General features: G+C 41.9%; 1 protein-coding gene across 2 annotated transcripts; it reads left to right on the top strand.

The window, feature by feature from the left end:
* The first annotated feature begins 15,007 nt into the window (after nucleotides 1–15,007).
* On the top strand, nucleotides 15,008–19,984 carry LOC133884261 (zinc transporter 7-like). Of its 2 annotated transcripts, XR_009903047.1 has the most exons (5): nucleotides 15,008–15,291; nucleotides 15,375–16,024; nucleotides 16,103–16,252; nucleotides 17,824–18,187; nucleotides 19,216–19,984. XR_009903047.1 is itself a non-coding variant. In XM_062323613.1 (4 exons), exons 1-4 carry the CDS (start codon nucleotides 15,237–15,239, stop codon nucleotides 18,127–18,129), a joined length of 1,161 nt encoding a protein of 386 aa, XP_062179597.1. In that variant the 5' UTR covers nucleotides 15,008–15,236; the 3' UTR covers nucleotides 18,130–18,557. The 2 variants fall into 2 exon arrangements, 1 of the variants encoding a protein (XP_062179597.1); XM_062323613.1 differs by lacking the exon at nucleotides 19,216–19,984 and having other exon boundaries at nucleotides 17,824–18,557.
* The last annotated feature ends 753 nt before the right edge of the window (nucleotides 19,985–20,737 follow it).

Below are 20,737 nucleotides of genomic sequence, written 5' to 3' on the forward strand. Positions count from 1 at the left end.
ACTTACATGATGATTAACACTGTTTTGCACTTCCAAGAAGTATTGGAACACTTGGCTCATATGGATAGCACATTTAAGTTCAACTTCGTGACATCTCTTGAAGAATGGAACAAGCTTGATACCATGCACAATTTCTTGCAGACATTCTATAAGGCAACTAAAATATTCTCTAGGACTAAGTATCCTAATTCTAACCTATACTTTATGTCTATTTTTCATATTATAAATTTGTATGTTTGTAAGTTTTTCTTTACAGCTTTACACTCATTGATTCCTACTATTAATTTATCTTTTGCACTACTTTAGGTCAGTTTTTATGGTGCATTCACATCTTAATGAATCACTGAGTGAATCTTAAAATTTTATGACTCCAATGTTGAAAGCAATGAAAGTGAAGTTTGACAAATATTGGGTTGATTATAGAATTATTCTTTCATGTGCTGCTATTCTTGATCCTCACTACAAACTTGATTTCCTAAGCTATTGTTACACAAAGCTTTATGGTGAAGATGGTCAACGTCGTGTTGATGAAGTTAGACAAAACTTGCAAAATCTTTTTGAGGGATACCGTGGTAGTGTTGTTTATGATGCTGTTGATACACATAATTCAAATAGATCAAGTGTTGTGAGTGAGAGTAGGGGTGCTGATATGTTCAGTGATTACGGTCAGTTCTTGAGTGCTCGTTAGACCCATGAAGAGAAATCTCAGTTGGACCTTTACTTGGCTGAGCCAAGTAAGAACATAAATGACAATATTGATGTTCTGGATTATTGGAGCAAGAAGTCTGCATGCTATCCAAAGCTTGCCGCAATGGCTCGTGATTTCCTTGCTATTCCAGTGTCTAGTGTTGCCCCAAAGTTGGCATTTAGCACAAGTCATAAAGTCATAACCTACAACCGGTGTTCACTCAAGTCCAAGAGTATTGAAGCTCTAATGTGTCTCCAAGATTGGTATCATGGTAGGATGCATGAAGGTAAATGCAATTATAAGGTTTCTGTTTCATTTAGTTGTTTGATACTAATTTTGCCTAGTGCTCGGATATATCTGTATTTTGCAGGATCTGCTAGCACATAAGTTGCTAAAAGTACTACTACAAATGATGTAGATTCATCTGAATCTAAATGTAAGCACCAATTACATTTCTTGCAATTTGTTTCTCTTTAGCCTTGTACATCACTTACTTCTTTGGTTTCGATTTAACATGTTACAGGAAGGCTAAATTGTAGTTCTGGAGTCTTGACAGAATCTGAAGAAGAGGTTGGAAGTTGATGCTGCTGGACAGATCCATCATTCATCCATGCCTTGTGATGTGCTGTTGGTTTTAGGCCTAGTGCCTTATATCTTTGGTTGCTTGCTTATGAATTTTGTGTCTCTGAACACTGATTGTCAGTTATAACTATATCTGCAGCCTAAGCCTTTGAAAAAATATTACTATGCACTACTATTACAATATATAAGCAGTTTTCACTTGTTGTGGAGCTTGGGTTCCCTCAGTCTCTAATTGTTGATTTGTTTTCTTTGCCTTGTCCTGTGATGGATCTTTGTTACATTTCTTAATCCACATTTTCTGAGTTATGGTTCAACTCTAGTAGCACTTGAAATTTGAATGTTGTGTTGTTGTTCTTTCACCGTGTTTCCAGTGGAATTTCCTATGATTTATGTCAGAATTATACCATCTTGTGAAACTTTTGAGTTTCAAATAAGACATAAGTATGCTTATAGAATTTTGAAGGTATTTTTGATCTTCAGAGTATCTAAATGTCTTTGACTTTATTATGTGTTTGTTGAGTTGTATTATAGTTGTTCATGTAGGCACAAATTGAATATATTGGTTCAGAATTCCATTGACCTATCTGATTTGGTCTGAAAATGCTGCATTTGTCAGGCTTTGGGTCGGGCTTTGGGCTTCAGCTTTTTTACGTCGGGCGGGCACAGGCTTGAAAAGTATGTTTTGTGTCAAGCTTCGAGCGGGCTCAGGCTTACAGGTTTGAGGTCGTGTTTTTAAAGCCCGACCCGAAGCCCAGTCTGACCTGAGGAATGAGGAATGAACAGGTCTAGTCCGGATACTGGAGGTCAACCTCCAAATAGCACTCCTCGTTTTTTTTTTTTCCCCTTCATATGTACTCTGAGGAGGCCTGATGCTGCCTGCCTAGGGGCTAGAAGCCACCAGCGGTGCCACGGCCCGTGGATTCCCAAGGTGAAATCGTGTACGGTAGAGCACGGCCGGCCTTGAAATACATGAGCAAATTCGGCCTTGGTTGACGCTGAATTTCGTGCCAGGTGGGGGCCCGATGGCGAAATCGGGTTGGCTTTGACGCCTACCCGGCGCGTGTTTTTTTTTTATTTTTTGGAGGACAGCTCTTATAATCTTGAATTGGTCATGTTCTGTAGCGTGTTGCTTAACTCAGACTACAAATCGGGCACTTCGTTTCGAAAGTTATAGCATTTCAAAATTTGGAAAAGAATACGTACTCGTCACGACGCGTGTAATATATTAGAACTATATAAATTGGGGATTAAAGGTGACCCCCTCCAGACACCTACCCCGCCCTTTTAATTGTAAGATGCTTGTACTGCACATCACATATGGACATGAAGGGTGTATGTATCATATACGTAGGTTGAGGATAAACAAGTTGAAGGGAGTTATATTTGTTAAAAAGAAATGTATTTAGTTAGTTGTATTTGTTTGAAGAAGTTTAATTGAGTTTTTCTTTGGTTGACTGAATCTCAGGTCGCATAAGCAGATATAAGAGTTGATATTGTGATTGGTTGCTCGTATGAAAGTGATTTCGTGACACTGATAAGTGGATCCGTCTACATGAGTGGATGCAGCAGTCTGTATACATTAAACCAAGCTACAGAGGAAAGCTCGAGCTTTCCTCCTGACCCAGGCTATGGACGTATATTTGTATCCACCGGGTTAATTTAGAACAATACATATAGATAACTAAATATATTTCTATCTGAGATTATACATATCGACCGAGCTGAGATCTATTATACGAGCAATCAATCACCCTGTAAGGTTGTCTCCGATGTAAGCTTAAGTGAGAAGAGAAAATACATCCACATCATCGAACATACATATTTTGAATTTAAAAAAAAAACACTTGTATATCACCATAACCTATAGTGCAACCATGCGATACTTGAACTTCCAACAAAATCGAAACTTATAGGGGCTACTACCACAAACTCCAACTATGGTATTCAGTGATTCAGACACACTACCAATGCATTTCAGACCAGAAGAACGGCACGAGAGCAAACGATAGATCAAATATCTATCCGTGCCAACGTGAGCAGAAAAATGTTGCACAATATTTATGTTAAAGTATAAATAAATTATTTATCTTTTTTCATCAACTTAAGTTTTTAATTAAACTAGTTGATACATACAGCTTAATATAATATTAGAGTTAGATATCACGAGTTTAAATCCAGACAGCAAGGCCAGTCCTGAGGGTATCAAGCAGGGCGGCCACCGCGGGCCCGCAAAACCTAGAGGGGCCTCTCATATACATACATATAGTGTACTTTCTATTTTGTACTGAGATTTGGCTCATGTCAGTCTGTTAAGCACATATTGTGCACGCTATATCACATACCAACAGCCCATATGGCTATATGGCCCATATCGTACGGTTAGCACTAGCAATAGCACGTCGCCCACACACGTATGCCGATTGTCAAAGTGCCAATGCAGCCAATCTGATCTCGTATTCTAGTGTCTTCTTGCCTCCTCGTCGGCTCATCTCATCATCTGGCATCTGGCGAGTGCCGCCGTAGGTAGCAGCCCATGGTCGCAGCGCCGCTAACGACGGTGACCCTAATAGCCTGACTGCTCTACCGGGAAAATCGATCAAGTCGTCACGTATTCACGTGCTGAGTGCAATCGATCAAGTCAGCCTGAACTTCAGGCCATCTGGGATTGATGCTGGTGCCCGAGCATCCATCCATCTAGGATTGCCGCTTAGCTTGAAGACTGAAGTGAAGGTTAAAAAAAATTCTCATCTCAATTTTCACGTAGACAACATCAAAACCTGTTCTTGATGAGTGATGACTTGATCAATGCAACATCAAACATGCAACATGCTCTTTTAGATTTTCCACTTTTACAATTTAACAGTTAGCACGTGATGACTTTGATCAATTGCACTTTTGAAGTAATCATACTACCTCTATCAGTGACTTGGCCTAACGGGTAAGATCACGTTTGGAGTAAGCTATCAATGGCATGAGTTGAGGTCAGGGGGATACAAATTTTTAGGAGTTCTACATCACCATGTGCTAATTGGTAATATTTCTTTAAGTTGATTACGTGTTTTTATAGCTTTGCACTAGTTTTCAACTGTTAATGTATTTTTTTTAATTTTTAGCATATATTAGAAGAAATTATTTAAGATGATCTCTACCATATGGTTAAGATGAGTGTTATTTTTATATACTTTAAGTGTTTATCGGCAATAAATTTTAATGTATCGAATATTATCTTTAAAATTTATATATATTTTTATGTTTCAATTCAATATGGTCTCCGTTTTTAGTTTCGTCTCAAGCCACCGAAATCTCAGACCGAATCTGTCTAGCGGGCATAATTAAACAAAAAATTACAGCTAACTCCTATTTTCACATCTGAGATTTGAGAGTCTCCACGTGAATAGCAGTATTGAAGTATAAGTAAATCGTTTATATTTCCTTATCAATCTAGCTTTTTAATGAACTAGTTGATATATGCAGCTCAATAGTTCGATTGGACCATGGACTTGTGGACAGAGATTAGCATAGCAAGACCGAAATCTTCAGAGCATACTGGCAGCCAGCGCAGGATTCGTGCTGCGCGCGGACCTCAGATGAGCCTCACAAGCAGCAGCATGGCGGTGGCCGTGGACGTAGCCCCGCGCGGCCTCTGATGACTTATATAGGTGTTACAGCTATATAGATGTAACATCGTGGCCGCACCCGAGCCGGGCGAGTAGGAAAACAGCTAGTTCGTCGAAAAAATATAGGAAATGGTGAATTGGATCGGAGAGAAAGAGATAGCAGCAGATGGCAGTAGAGTAAGATAAGTCACTTGCTTTTAACTAACTAGATAATTGCCGGTTCGCTGCAACGAGGCCGAAAATTTGATCACTATAGATCGATTCTTTCCATGATAAAACACCAAAGAAGTTTGTGCATAAAAAAGTATTTACAATAATTTTCATGGATTGCAGTATGAAAGTCGGAACATCTGAAAGTACTTATATAGGTGTTGCAGCTATGAGAGGTCCAGCTATAATACCACCGACCACAGAACAATCAGCACGAATGATTTCTAAAGGACCCTAAAAAAAGGAGTTAGTACTGCATCAACATTTTTTCAGAAAAACTTACTCAATTAAACAGCTAGACTCACCAGTGGAAAAATAGCCCTCAATAATGACATAATCATAGCTAACTTAATTTGGTTACTTCTAGCTGGCAATTAGAACTGCAAGATTTGCCCAACTAATTTGAGGGAAAGCCCAAAACAACATAATTTAATTATTGCAAGGCTCCTGGATGCCTTCACCTGTCACACCAATTTGCATAACACTGTAGTGATCATAGTGGTCTATGTGGCATCACGAAGAGCAACGGTGGTTGCAAGTTTGCAACAGGGTGACTGGCATGGCAATGGCAATGTGAACAATCATGATAAAATATTAGCGGTGACAAACAACAATGGTGAAACTGTCAAGGGAGGCCATTAAAGGCTTAATACTGAATGGTTGCACAAGTGGCACGCTAATGAAGGTATTTACGAAGTAAGGATGCAATAATAATCTAACTATAATGTATATCATAAAAAAAATGAGGTGGAAACAATTTTCTTTTGAAATCAGTAGTCACTCTCTTGCTCGCCCTCTGCCCCCTCCGAATCAAGACGAAGCATCTCGGATACACCACCACCTCATGAATGCAAATTCGAAGGGGGATATTGAGATGATGCATCTTAGATACACCACCACCACCAGAGACGACAAAAAAATTTGAAGGGAAAATGAAGCACCTTAGCTTAGTGACACCTTCAACAGCGGAGTGGAAGATGCCAAGCCCGGGCCTTGGCGTCCTCCTCGCCAACCTAGCCTTCTTGCTTCTCGTCCTCGCAGCGCCCTGGCTTCCTCGCAGTCGAGAGGGATCGCGCTCACCACGTTCATCGTTGTCGTCGTCACATTGAAATGGAAAGGAACAAACATCAACATACTTATAGGGGGCGCAAAGGAGCCAAAGGGCGGGGCTGGCGGCAGTGTTGGTAGCAAGATAGCCACCATGGACCCACGATAAGGCGTTGGGAGGGGTGCGGAGAAGCTGAGGCAGGGCTAGCAGCAGTGGGTTGGGGCGAGGAGGATGTGGCACAGCCGAGGCAGGGCTAGCGGCGGTGGGCAAGAGCATGGAGAAGCCGAAGGTGCACTATGCATCGTGATAGGAGTGGCTCTCCAGGACTACACGATGGTGAAGAAGCTAGGGCAGCGGAGGGGTGAGGATGAGGATGGGGTAAGCGGCGATCTCGGGAGCGGGGTGAGGAGGATGTGGCACAGGTGAAGAAGCTGGGGGCGGGGAATCCGACAAAGAGAGGGGTGGGGCGGTCGTGCGGGCATGTCGACCGTGGGCACGAGCATCCAATCAGGAACGAACAGCCATCGAAGATGGACGATGGCAGAGGAATCATCCGGATGGACGGAACATATCTTACTACGTTTTTAAGTAGGAGAGATACTGTTCAAAATCTGGTCAAGAAAGAGATTTTGTTGCCACATATAAATATGGGCTTGACTACTTCAAACAGAAAGGGGTAGACCCACTGAATGTATGTAAACCCATGAGCATGAACATTGATAAATTCCTTAAAAAAAAGCAAACATTAGCAAATTCTAAATTATGTAGAGACTTGAACAGATAATCTTTATCCTTTGGGATGTCTTGAATAGATAAACCTTATAAAAAAACAAGCTAAATGACTGAGAACCATCCGTTCCCCCATCTACAGTAGAGAGAAGCGGTAGCGAGGCAATTCTCAATTCCCGCTGTTAATCCGACCATTTCCCACCCGCCCGAGGAAGGGAAACGGCTGGATCGACGCCCGGGGTGTTTAGTTTAGGTTGCTAGTACTTCTTTTAGGTGTAGTGTTGCTATGACAGGTGTAGGGTTAGGGATCGAGGGCTCTTTGGCACCGACGGCCCCTACTATGTCTATGGTGGTGGACCAGGGGCTTCGGCGGTCTCCATCGGGGGAGATGCAGCCGAAGTGTGTGTGACGGCGCTGGCGGGTGCTAGTGTTCGTCGTCATTGATGGAGACGATGCTAGCGCTGCTAAACTCACAAGTTCCATCGTGGCCGCTGGACTTCTACTCGTGCCCTCAGATCGAGGTCCAGCTTTTGCATCTGCATGTTCTCTCCGGTGTCGACGCTTTCTGCGGTGTTGTTCTGGAGGTGAGTTGCAGGAGATTTGTTTGTGTTTGTGTATGTGTTGCAGTGTAGTAGGGGTTATTTTGGTTGGAGCGCTGGTGTCGTGTTTCCTCTAGTTCCTTCCTGGCGTATGCATTAATCTTGGCGCGTGCTCTGTCATGGTTGCTGGGAGGAATTTGTATGGTCGGGTTGTTGGATTTTGTTTCGACGACGCCGGGATAGGTCTCTGGGCCACCAACTCCGATAAGTCGATGGCCGATGGAGCCAAGTTGGAGTTGGATCGTCTTTTCGGCGGTGATGCGGCCTCTGGCCATCAAGCAGGGCCTGTGAAGGGCATGTGCGTTCAACATCTCAACAACATGTCGACATGATTAAGGTGCTAATAGGTGGAGCATCAAAAAACTGTAAAGTTTCTTCGTCGAGAAGGTTTTCGGCTTCAAGAAGCATCCTCGATGTGCTCTCTTGCCAGCAGTGGCAGTCCATCGAGTGCTTGCTCCTAGTGCTGGCGATGAAGAAGACCGGGATATCCTTGCAAGGACCTAAATGTAATTTTGTTTTTCCACATGGTGTCTTTGTAAGCTATGTATGTAAGCCTGTATATGCATATATGAAATATATCCTAGTTTATCGCAAAAAAAAAGATCAACCTTCTTATTTAAGGGTCCTCCTACTTTCCCCATGCTACTGTAAGGAGAGGCGACCGAGCAACGAATCCAGCACCTCGTTGAATCCATTGCTTCCCCCTCCTCTCTGGTGGCCTCATCGGCACCGGAGGGGGAGGGGAAGCGGGTTCTATTGTCTGTTGTATATATTTTAGGTCCAGTACGTAGGTCCTGGTAGGAATTAGGTGCTAGGTTAAGGCTTCCCATGGCATCTCTTTCGCATGGGATTTTTGGTGTCTTCACCATTGGGTCCGGTGGCAATGTTTGCTACGATGATGGTGCATTTCTGTTTTTGTTCCTCCAGTGCATTTCCGACACCGATGACTTCAACACCGACATCTCCAAAAGACCTAAGAGGTTACTATTTCCCTACCTCATTGTGAAAGGGTGGGAAACTTCGATTTCCCCTGCGATGGGCTTGAATTTCGGGTTGTCGTTGTTCTCAACAGCAGCGGAACTACTTTTCGGTTGTCGGAGACTGGCGGAGTCGGATGTTTTCTTCCTCTCCTTTCCTTGTCGAGGTGACGACTGATGGCCTTTCTTTGGAATCAATGCGCCCCGGATGAGCCAAGGTGCTGGCTTTTTGCAGCAAATCCAAAGTGTTAATGTCCCTAGTTGAGGTGGGAGGTAGACCTGGTCCGATTATGGCGTTTGGCAGGAGCGGCCGACAATGGTGACGATGACAGGAGGATCGTGGAGGTTATGTGTATAATTTTTGTTGTACTAGGGTGTCCTTTGTAACCGGGAACGATCCTATACGGCTCTGGGCTGAGCCATTAAGGCTCTAACCCTCGCTGTTAATCACGCTCTGGTCCACATGTCTTAGAATAGTCGATCAAACTTTTGTGCTTGCCTCCTTATTGGTAAATCTTGTTCCAAGCACACGCGTGAGTGCAGCAAGTCCCGCACGACTTATCCACCAGTGATGGTCCACATGTCCCGTGCATTACCTAAGTCTTGTAAAGTTTATGATAAAGTTATTTTTGAAGATTTATTCAAAAGTTATATGTTCATTATAAAGTTATATGTAAAAGTTCTATCGAAAAGTTTTGATAAGCTATTTCTTAAATTAATTTTTTATATATATTTTAAAAAAAATTGCAGTATAAAATTTTATAGACAAGTTTTCTAAGAAATATTTATATGTAAGTCTTAAAAAATTAACTATCGAAAGGCTTCGTTACAAAAGTTTATCAAAAGTCATGGATGCATCATGAACATATCTGTATGAGTTATATTATAAACTTTTGTTGTTAAAATTATCTCGAAAAAGTTACGCGTTCATCTTTTTTGAAAAGTTTGATCTTCTTTCGAAAAATCTTTTCTGAAAAAGTTAGTTGCATATCTTTCTTCTCGCTTTCTCTCTCTTCTTTTTTCACTAAAACTTTTTGCAAAAATAATTGTTAAATTTTTTTTGAAAAGCTTTCGATAACTTTCTGTTCAAAAATTTCGTTTGCTTGCGCGCGAATTAGCACAGTCCCTCCTTACTTGTCAAGAGATGCAGCGATAGATCCTATACAACAGATCCTGTTAAAAAAAATCGCGCTTGTCGGAACTCCGGACAAAGCCGGATTATAAACAGGTTCCAGCGCTTATAAGCTTCCGGGGTGGCTTCTTCTGCATCGTGTTAGCACTATGTCTTGGGCCGAATCCCATAGGTCTTTCTTCTGGAAAAGGCCTACTAGGCCTTTGGATACAATCCTATCCTATCATCTGGGCTTCTACGCCACCCCCAAGTGCTTGCATGAATGTGGAGAGCCATGTTGTCGACCAAAGTACCACCTGACCAATGTTGTGTTGGTTGCAAGAACTCAAAAAAAAAAAAAACTTGTATATCACCATGACCTATTCCTGGCTCAGTGCTGCCTATCGAGGGGGGTGGGCGGCTGCGTCGGCACAGATCCTAGAAAAGGGCGACGAAGGGAAGCCTAACGGGAGACAGAAGAGTTGAGATTTACATGAGGATAATCATGATGTTTTTAATAGGATTTAAATAACAGTTTTTAGTTAATTCTATGTATAGAACTTTTGTGAACAATGGTAATATAGGAGTGAGCAGAATAGTTTAGAATATGTAGCTTCCTTTAAAAATATTTTTTTAACCTAAAAAAGATGTTATTCTTACTAAAGATAACTTAGTTAGATGAAACTGGAATAGAAGTTAAACATGTTGATTTTGTAGTAGCAATGAAATCATTCCACATCTTTTTTGGAATGTCATTTTGCTAAGTTTCTATGGCGTACGATTTAGATGGCCTTTAACTTGAATTTATCTTCCAACATGGATAACTTATTTGGAGATTGGCTGGCTGGGAGGGGAACAAACGAGAAGAGGTTGTTGTTAATTGGGGCTTCTACTCTATGCTGGGTTTTATGGTTTAGTAGAAATAATATAATTTTTGATAAATTATCTTAAAAAAAACTTATGTGCAGTACTATACAGAGAAATATATTGGCTCCGATTCTAGGCGCAACTGCAAAAGTGTGATGAAGACAAAAAGAGGATGTGTCTTGCATACCATACTCTTAAGACTAAGATGATGTAGCTTTTCGTAAATCATGGATGAAGATTTAGCAATACGATTACTGCTTATAAATTATTTTTATCTGAACTATGTTAGCTTTCATTGGTATATGTTTCTCTACAATCATAATGTGTGATGTAGAAGTCTGAGTGCAAATTTTTGTAATAAATTCTGTGACCAGAAGCTTACGCTAAATGCTGAGATATTTTATTCCATTATTTAAAAGAAAGAGTTGAGAGAGACGCGTTGATTGGGTCCTAAATTCGGATAAGTGTCATGGGAATGATTTATGGGCGTTGTGCTTTGATCTTGGGCTATGATTGAGAGGGCAACACATGTTCGAATTTTTTTATTTTTTTAATATTTGTAAAAATAGACGTCTATTTAAAATATTGTATATTTAGGTTACTATCATCCGTTGGAAAGACAATATCACCTCGTGGGGTCATGTCGTGACATATCAGAAATTAAATACCCTAGACGAGCATATGACGGTGCATTGAAATGCATGCATGCAAGCACGGCACAATAACACCGGGGGGCCATTGAAGTTAACTATCAGGCCGGTTAGCTTTTTAGGTATGCGTGCATATCAACTCATACTACTGTAGAAACCTTTAATATTGCCGACTTCAAAACCCCATGCTTCGACGGTTTTAGAGCCGGCAGTGAGAAATATGCAGTCATAGTCATTGACTATCACTGTCGGCTCGGGGACCGACAGTGAAGGGGTTATCACTGTCGGCTGAAGGCTTCAGCCGACAGTGATTTTCAATCTCCGATTCGACATGTTTGTGATAAAAAAAATAATTTTATTTTTTACGACTAGAGGCACGCGATCGATTACTGCTCAACCGCCCTCAACTAAAAGCTCGAGTACCGATCACTGCTCACTCGCTATTTTTCACGCGGGTTCTAGGACTCGAACTCACGACCTCGATCAAAAGCTCCACATGCATGAACTCTCTAACTATCTCACCTCTTGTTCGTTCTTGAGTGCAATAACAAAATTGATCCTTTTTGAAATTTTCTCATCGAATGTTTAAATGACTATTTGCACATCTAAATGATCATAAATGAAAAGGTTATTAACTACAAAGTTTTACATCTCATCGAGTTCTACAATATTAATATAAAGTTTGTCTCTGTCCGACTCCGTATGAAAAAGCTTGTGTCTAATCCATGTAGCGTTCAGTAAAACAACCATAATTTTTTATACAGAGTCCGATTTCGACGTTCTTTACTTTCGAAGATAATAACAAGGTGTATCCGAAAAAATACAGATCTTTAGACATATACCTTCCTTAACTCTAAAAAAAAAAGCTTCAAAGATTCTCGACAGGATCTCTAAAGTTTTTGGCTAAAACTGACTTCTCCAATTTACCTGATAATTTTTGAGACATAGTACTACATCTAAAAGTCAGTGTTGTATAGATATTTCATCAATTGGACTTACAAACTCATGATAAAAATATTTGAATTTGCAGTTTCAACTTTGTGACCTTATGTATGGCTTTTCCAATGATTCCTATTAGTTTTCACTAGATCTAAACCACAAATTTGTAGTCAAGTATGTGGCTCCCTCTATATTAGTTTTAGATATTTACTTTTTATCTATATGTTGTCAAATAAAAAATGATCAACTATAAAGTTATAGATCTCGTCGAGAGCTATAATTTTCATATAAAGTTTATCTTCATCTGACTTCGTATCAAAAAGTTGTGATTGTTTTAAGATGAGTTGTTATCGACAACGACTGAAACTTTATTAAGATTATTTGGGTATTTAAATGACCTCAAATTAAAAAGTTTTCAACTACAAAGTTATATATCTCGTCGAGAACTATAATTTTCATATAAAGTTTTTTCCATCCGACTTTGTATAAAAAAGTTATGAATTTTTTAAGGTATGTTGTTATATATTATCACTGCCGGCTCGTCACACGAGGCGATAGTGATACCTATTATTATTGTCAGTTCATAATACGAACCGGCAATGATACTTGACGAACTATCACTGTCAGTTCGTGGCTAGAATCGACAGTGATAGTTTAGATATCACTGTCGGTCGATGCCCTCACCCAGCAGTGAAGTATCACTGCCGACTCAAACCTTAAGTTGGAGTGATGTCCTTCATCACTGCTGGTTCATAAGTCACATTGACTTTTCTTTTCGTATGATTTTTAAACCGACAGTGATACCCCACCACTATCGGACTATTAGGTACCAACAGTAATGGATCGGTATATATGACCAATTTTATAATAGTGCCGGCTAGCTTTTTTAGGAATCCATGCATACAACACCATAATAGCGTATGTGTGAAAAAGGTGTCATTTATTGAACAGATGATATCTTTTTTAGTGAGCCCAATCTAGCCATGTCACTCTTTTAACAAGACATAGCAAAGGAGTCGTTCGTTGGTTAGGTGATATATTGATGTGGAGATCACGTTTGTGAGGGTATTTAATTTCTAACAAGTGTTATATGCCACATATTCTTACTGTTTCAAGCTCCCAATGGCATGCGCGAGCGAAATTCCTAACCCGCACGGCCGCACCCTCCTCAGGGCCCCACCTTGCCAGACTTGTGGGCACACTTTTAAACCCGCACTTGCTAAAACACTGACGCATGGATGTGATTGTCATCCCTTGCAGTAAAATTGTTAGCGTCAGAAGTAGGGTTAACAAATTTGTTTGGGCAACAAAAACCGCTACCCACCGATATTTGAAATTCGTGAAATTGAAAAATTCAATCAAAATTTGGTGAGAATTCGAACAAATTCACTTGATCAAATTTATAAATTAAAGATAAAATTGATCGAATCGAGTCAACAAAAATCAGTCGGATTCCATCGAAAACCGAACGAATTCTCTGATTTACCATCGTATTTTTTGCATTTTCCACATTGAACGCATTTTGAATGAATTAGTCGAAAATCGGTGAATTTCTCGATTTACTGAGTACATTATTCGAAATTTAGTCAAGTTTTAAAAAACAAAAATAGCTTAATATTGTAAAATCAATAACTAATTCACCTGGGCTTAAAATCAAGTGAAACAAATTTTGTTGATTTTCTTATAACATGATCTACATGATAAAAATATTTATAATCATAAAAAAGTTGAATATTTTCCATAAGAAAATGTATTCTCTAAATCTAGTTAAATGCATAGTTAATTATTTGCTAATCTAAAGATCATGAAAACCAAATTTATTAGTCTTCTTACGTGATCCTATATCTTTTAAAAATACATAAACTCATGAAGTAGTTATTGTAACATAAAAGATTGTGTAAATATATTGCAACTAGATTAATTCATAACTAACTCACATATCTCTAGAATTAGTGAAATTATTTTTATTAGTTTAATTATACTATACTTTATGTAGAAAAATACTAGTAGATATGAAAAAGTTAATTATAGTGATGTTTCTTAATATGTCACTTTATGCTTGTGAACTTTTTAAAAATTATAAAAAAATTAATAAAACTCTATATGAACTGAGATGAATTTTAAAGATGTCTTAAAATACGCTATACAAAAGAAAAATATGTATTTACATGTTAAGCTTTTACTTAACATGATGAGCCAAATCATCATATTAATATGATCAATTTCAGTACTTTTCAAACTTCTTTCATATAAAATATGATGCAAACGACATTATTTTTGAATTTGTTTTTCACAGAAGGTTTTAGAATTATTTCTAAATTTTTAAAAAATTTAATGATCTTTTGTGATTTTTAATTTTTTAAATTTAAATTAAAAATCGGTCAAATTCATAGTTCTATGAAACCGAATTGAGAGATTTTCGCAAATATCGAGCTGTTTTCCACAAATTTTCGAACCTGCTCGAAAGATCACAAATGGAGCCGAATCTCGTCGATCCCATCCAGATGGCCTCGAGTGGGCCCCGCGACCCTCGTCAGTCGTCACTATGTCGACACCGTTTGCCCGCGGCCCCACGACTCAATCCACCGATCCCGCACGTGACCAGCCGCTGACCTCTAGCTCCCACCTCGTCCACTGACTAACGGGTCCCGCATTATCCGGGCCCACATATCATTCTTTCAAGCCTAACTAGCGCGTGCCACACACAGGCTCCTCCGTACGTGGGGCCAGTGTCAACCGGCCGCGAAGTCCCCCCCCCCCCCCCGCCCCAAAATCCAATGCCGACTCCCTGGTCCACCGTCCATAGAACAGATCGACGGTAGAGTTATCTCGCGGTTAAAGGATCCAGATCGGCCACCGCCGTCAAGGCCTTCCAGCCCCATATGTCAGAGACCTCATAGGCTTCCCACCTGGGTGCAGCCGCGGCCGTCCACGTCGTCCATGGCGTCGAGCCGTCGACGCATCGCCTCCGCTGTTCGGTGCACTCCCACCACCATGACGACATTCTCTCTTTCCTCTCTCTGCGACTGTTTGCCCACCTCTTCGACTTCCTCTCTCTCTTCTCTCTGTCCACTGACCAGACCGGTGCCTTGACGTGCGAATTGAGCGAGGAATCCAACCCACCGGTCCACCCTCGGCAGCAGAAAAGTGGTTGGCTAAAGCACCAATCTTTCCGAGATTTTTGTCCTTCCTAACCTCGCAGAGTTGGATTCTCCGTCCATGGCTCTCGCCGGCGTCCGCAGGCACGTCGGCCAATTCTTAACCATCAGCAATGGTAATTCGATTGCTTTCCGAGGTTTTCTTGGGTTCTTGCGCCGTTTGGTGTGAGATTGATGGCTTGATGTGGTGTGTCTGCAGAGCTTATGGCGGCGTCGCTGTCTGCGGCGAGCTGCCCCGACGAGGTAGAGAAGGCGGAGCGGGCTGGATGCCGAGACGACTCGGCGGCGCTGAGGCTGAAAGAGATGGCCATGGCGGCGATCCTGGTGGCCGGGGTGCTTGGGGTGGGCCTCCCGCTAGCGGGGCGGAAGCGGCGCGCCCTGCGGACGGACAGCGCCGCGTTCATGGCGGCCAAGGCGTTCGCCGCCGGGGTCATCCTGGCCACGGGATTCGTCCACATGCTCCACGACGCCGAGCGCGCGCTCACGAACCCCTGCCTCCCCGCCGCGCCGTGGCGCCGGTTCCCGTTCCCTGGGTTCGTCGCCATGATCGCCGCGCTCGCCACGCTGGTTCTCGACTTCTTGGCCACCAGATTCTATGAAATCAAGCATCGTGCTGAGGCCGCCCGCGTCAAGGCCGCCGCCGCCACCGCGCTCGCTGCCTCATCTGCGAGCGACGAGGACATCACCGTGGTCACCGTCACTGAGGACGAACACAAGGCCCCGCTCTTGCAAACGCAGTGCCACGGACATAGCCACGGCCACAACCGCAACCATGTGCACGAGCTAGTGCAAGTAGAGGGTAGCGAGGGGGAGGTGTCGGCGCACGTGCGGTCTGTCGTTGTGTCACAGGTGGTTGTTTTATCCTTTAATTTGGAATGCTTTGGTGCTTCATGGAACGCACTGTAATAACAGTTGTCTTGATTGCAGATACTGGAGATGGGGATCGTGTCGCACTCCGTGATTATCGGGTTGTCATTGGGAGTGTCGCGGAGCCCATGCACAATCAGGCCGCTTGTCGCAGCTCTTGCATTCCACCAGTTCTTCGAGGGTTTTGCACTTGGCGGGAGCATTGCTCAGGTGAGAATTTTAGTATCCTGCCATTGAGCAATTCTCATTGTGTAATCAAGAATTGTTTATCGCACGGACGCACCATGATTTATGCTCAAAGTGACGAGCATGGAGTTCAAACTATTTAAATGACACTGGATTTTAGCATTTCATCTGTTCAATAATCTTCTGCTTTGAGCTTGCTTCTTTGTCAGTTTGATGGATGAGGAATTTGCCTTCAGGAACATGGGGGCTGTCAATTTGAAACTTTTTGATAACTTACATTGTGGATGTTCAATCACTGGCTTGTCAATGTTCGTTGAAATTATTGTGGAAAAATTATATTCTGGCCAGTTACATCTCAACTATATTTTCTCTACCAAATTATTCTTTATCCAGTTGCTATTTCCAGTTGAAGTTGTGGACAATTTAACTTGCATCATTTCTACATAAATACAGATGAAATAAAACATGATACATTAGGTATAGCATTACGTAAACTGTTCTTCTTCCTCTGGTGGGGTGCTATTGATTCTTTTTGGTATCAGTTTGTTTCTTAGGTTCTAGGTTTCCACAATTTAGTGGTAGACATCACACTCCTAAAGCAAATGTTTGATACTCTGACGTTGAACTTCTTTAGTTAAGAGTGATGTTACATGATTTTTGCTTCGTGGAAAATCCAGCTGATTCTCACACTTCAATTTGATCTTGACCGACTCATTTGGTGTGTTTCTATCATTTGCTACATTGTTCATTGTATTCATGTATTGAGCGTTCAAGTTGCTTGTTTCTACCTTCCGTACTGCTATTTGTGACATGACATCAGGAACTCTGACTTCTCTGCACTCTGCACTATTGACATGCTTCCAAATCATGCTTTAATGTTTCGAAAACTAATATCTTGCCACTACTTGTACGAGTTTTTATATACTTGATATATTCTAGAATGGTATTTGGCATCTCAGAATCCAAACAATTCACTTTAATAATATATCTGGGGCTTGTTGTTTGTTGGCTTTAGATTATGTTTTCCTTTTCTTTCAATTTCTTTTCGTTTACTCATGTAAATATTTATCTATGACTTTGCTTATAAGTTGTGGTTGCCTACTACTTTATCGACAGGAGTCCAGAGTCATGACTATCTGGTTAGACCATCCCCAACCATATTCCCTTTATTTCGTTTCCTTTTCGATTTATTTTTCCGTTTCCATTCCTTTTATTTTCTCTTATCATCAACAACTTCCCTTCAAGGGAATCGTGAAGGGAAAGGAGAGAGAATCCCGTTCTGAAGGGAATAACCTTGAGAATCCCGTCGTGAAGGGAACCGTGAAGGGAAACCGTTGAAAGGAACGAAAATCCCTTCACAACGGGAATTTCGTCCACAAGGGGAATCTGTTAGGCATGGTCTTAGATGCTCATTTACTGATTGCATCGCATTAGCATTAAATGGACCTCACTAATATTCGTGGACAAATATTTATTATTTTGTTTTGCCTTTGTGTTTTTTCTTATTTCATTGTTTTCTTTAGTTCTCTGATGGTTTATATTGTTTCTCACCTAAATTATCATATTTGACGCCCTAACATATTATCTCCTTACAGGCACAATTCAAGACCGTTTCGGCAGTTCTAATGGCATCCTTCTTTGCCATTACAACACCGGCGGGGATAGCTGCTGGGGCAGGATTGGCCTCATTCTACAATCCGAATAGCCCGAGAGCTCTTGTGGTGGAGGGCATTCTTGACTCAGTATCAGCTGGCATCCTCATATACATGTCGCTAGTGGATCTCATTGCTGCCGATTTCTTGGGTGGAAAGATAGCAGGATCCCTGCGGCAGCAATTGATGGCATACATCGCCCTGTTCCTTGGTGCTCTCTCCATGTCATCACTTGCAATATGGGCTTGAACCCACCTTCGATGAGGTGAAGATAAAGGAGCGACATTGTTCCGGGAAAACATACGAGGTACATGTGTACAGTACTGATGTTTCCTCTAGTGTTCTGATCATATCATACTATGTTAGCCTGCTTTGGTTCATCATAGGATAACATGCCCTGTTTTTAAAGGGCATGAAAGAAACACAGCCGCTGTATAAACTTGAGTACTTGTTATCTGTACCGCCCCCACACAGGCGGTTGCTTACAAGAGATGGTGATCAAGTTGGGTTTGGTTAAACTTGAGTGTAAATTTCTGTAGTTTTCTGAAACAAGAAGCTGAAACAGTGAGATGTAGACTGCAGCTGCCAGCCGCACCTGCTGCTGGTTTTCTGTAATCTGTACCAGGTCCTCTAGTGGCAACTGGCAAATGTTAAAATATTGGCGTTGACGGATTTAACACTTAGAGATACTCTAAAAATTCATCTCCTAGCTATCTTATTTCATTTCTAACACTATTGTAACATCCCTAATACTATTACAGTATTCTTATTTTTTTTATCTTCAATAACTATCTTATTTTCTATCTTTTATTACTTTCTTTTTCTCCTCGGACCCACTCGTATACGTACTATTACTCTCTTTTTCCTCTCGGATTCACTCGTATACGCACGGTACAGTGATATGGTAGCTCAACATCTCCTGTAAAAATGCAGCCTTCGTCTGGCAAAGATACTGCCTCCGCATCACTGGAGGGGACTGTAGCGCTAGAAAAGTTAGCCTAAGGCTGTCTGCCTTTTCTTCTTCTTTAGCTTTTAGAGTTTTTACTCTCGCCGCGCCACTCTTTGCTGATTGAGGCTTATGTTTTCCCATCATTTATTCCATTTATTGTCAATAAGAAAATTTGGATATCTGTCGCCGCCCAGTAAAGTTTAACTTCAAGCATACTTCTACTAGAATTTTTTTTAGCAAAAGGAAGAGGCTTTGTTTCATATTGATGTTCGCCAATACCACACATGCCGGCCAACTGAAAGGCTAAGAACCTGTTGGAACTGCTTTGATGTCTCCATGATCTCAATCAAGAGCATACGATAACTGCTTAAATTGTCACTATGCAGGTTACTGATAACCTCCATGCAGTCCGATGCAACCAGGACATTGCGCTCCTGACGTCCAGAGCCAATGGCAAAGCTTCACTGCAAAGCTGTTGCCTCCAAGGCTCCAACTCTGGAGGATCTGTCAGACCATCCACTACAACAGCAGAGTCCGCCAAAAAGTTACCATTGGCATCCCACCCTGATCACCTCACAGTGGCCGAGCCAGCAAGCAACTCAGGGACTCATCTCCTTCCTTCTCCAGCCCCCATCTTCTTCTTCCTCCTCTTCTCCATTTCATCTCCCTCCTCTTCTCCTTCTTGGCTCCGTGGCACAGCGGGCAGCTCCAGCCCCCTGCTGCACCGTTGAATCAGCCCCTGACTGCGCTGATGGCACCTCTTGTAATACCGAATTTTTGGAGAAAAAATAAAAAGAGATTTGACTAAAAATTTTACTTTTTGATCCGTTGCTTGTATGGACGATCGGAGACCGCGGTTGCGTTCATCTTGTCGAGACGAACCCATTTTGCTATTCATATATCCGTTCCGGGCATTTTGTGACCCGTAGAAAGCCCAATAATTTTAGACCGTTCGTTGTTTAAAAAAAAAAAAAGAAATAAAGGATAAGTATCTGCCGATCCATCAGACTTTTCAGCACTCGTGCTTCGCGTTTCTCTCTCTCGCGCGCGTCTCTCTCTCTGTCGGCGCCGAGCTTCCACGGTGCGTGTTCTGCGCTGGGCTGCTCGCCGGCCGACCTGCTTGCTCCGGCCGTCGCGCCCCTGCTGTCGCCGTCGCGCTCGCCGCCGTGCACCGGCCGAGTTCCCGCCGCCGCGCCGCGAGTTGCCGAGCTGCCGTGCGCCGCGTGCCTGCGCTGCTGCTGCTGCCGGCGCCGCCGCTTGCACACCGCCTGCCGTGCGCCACCGTCCGTCGCCGGCCGCCGTGCCTCTGCGCTGTGAGAAGAAGCAAGCACAGGAGAAGCAAGCAAGCAGCCGGCGGGAGAAGGAAGCCAGGAAGGAAGAGAAGGAAAGAAAAAGAAAAGAAAAGGGAAGAAAGAGAAAAAAAAAGGAAAAAAAAGGGGGGGGGGGGGGAAGTTGGAAATTTCGGAATTTCGTTGGATTCGTCGTCAATCTCTCGAAGGTGAATTCTCAGTAATTTCTGGACGTTCGTGGTTGGATTAAATCAAATCAATCAATTCCTGTCGTATTATTTCATGTGATCGATAGTCTGTTTTGTTTTGATAATCATTATTGATTCGAAGATACGATATCCGAGTTGAAGTATTCATTTTGATCATCAGAGCGAGGTCTAATTAGTGAGATTTTAGTTTGACTCTGAATTGGGAATAGTGTATCATTTCATGTGATATAATTTCTGTTCAGTTTTTCGGAATGTAGGCATTTATGCGACGTTTTCCGACGTAGAGTTGACGCTTTATATTTTAAGTGTTTTAAATGTGTTTTAGTTCTAATAGCATACCTGTACAGGTGGTACTATTTCCGGACGTTCTTGATCGAATTTTCTTCATCGTCGGTAAAGGCAAGTGAATG

The sequence above is a fragment of the Phragmites australis genome, chromosome 11 (genome assembly GCF_958298935.1).
Source record: "Phragmites australis chromosome 11, lpPhrAust1.1, whole genome shotgun sequence".
Lineage (NCBI taxonomy): Eukaryota > Viridiplantae > Streptophyta > Magnoliopsida > Poales > Poaceae > Phragmites > Phragmites australis.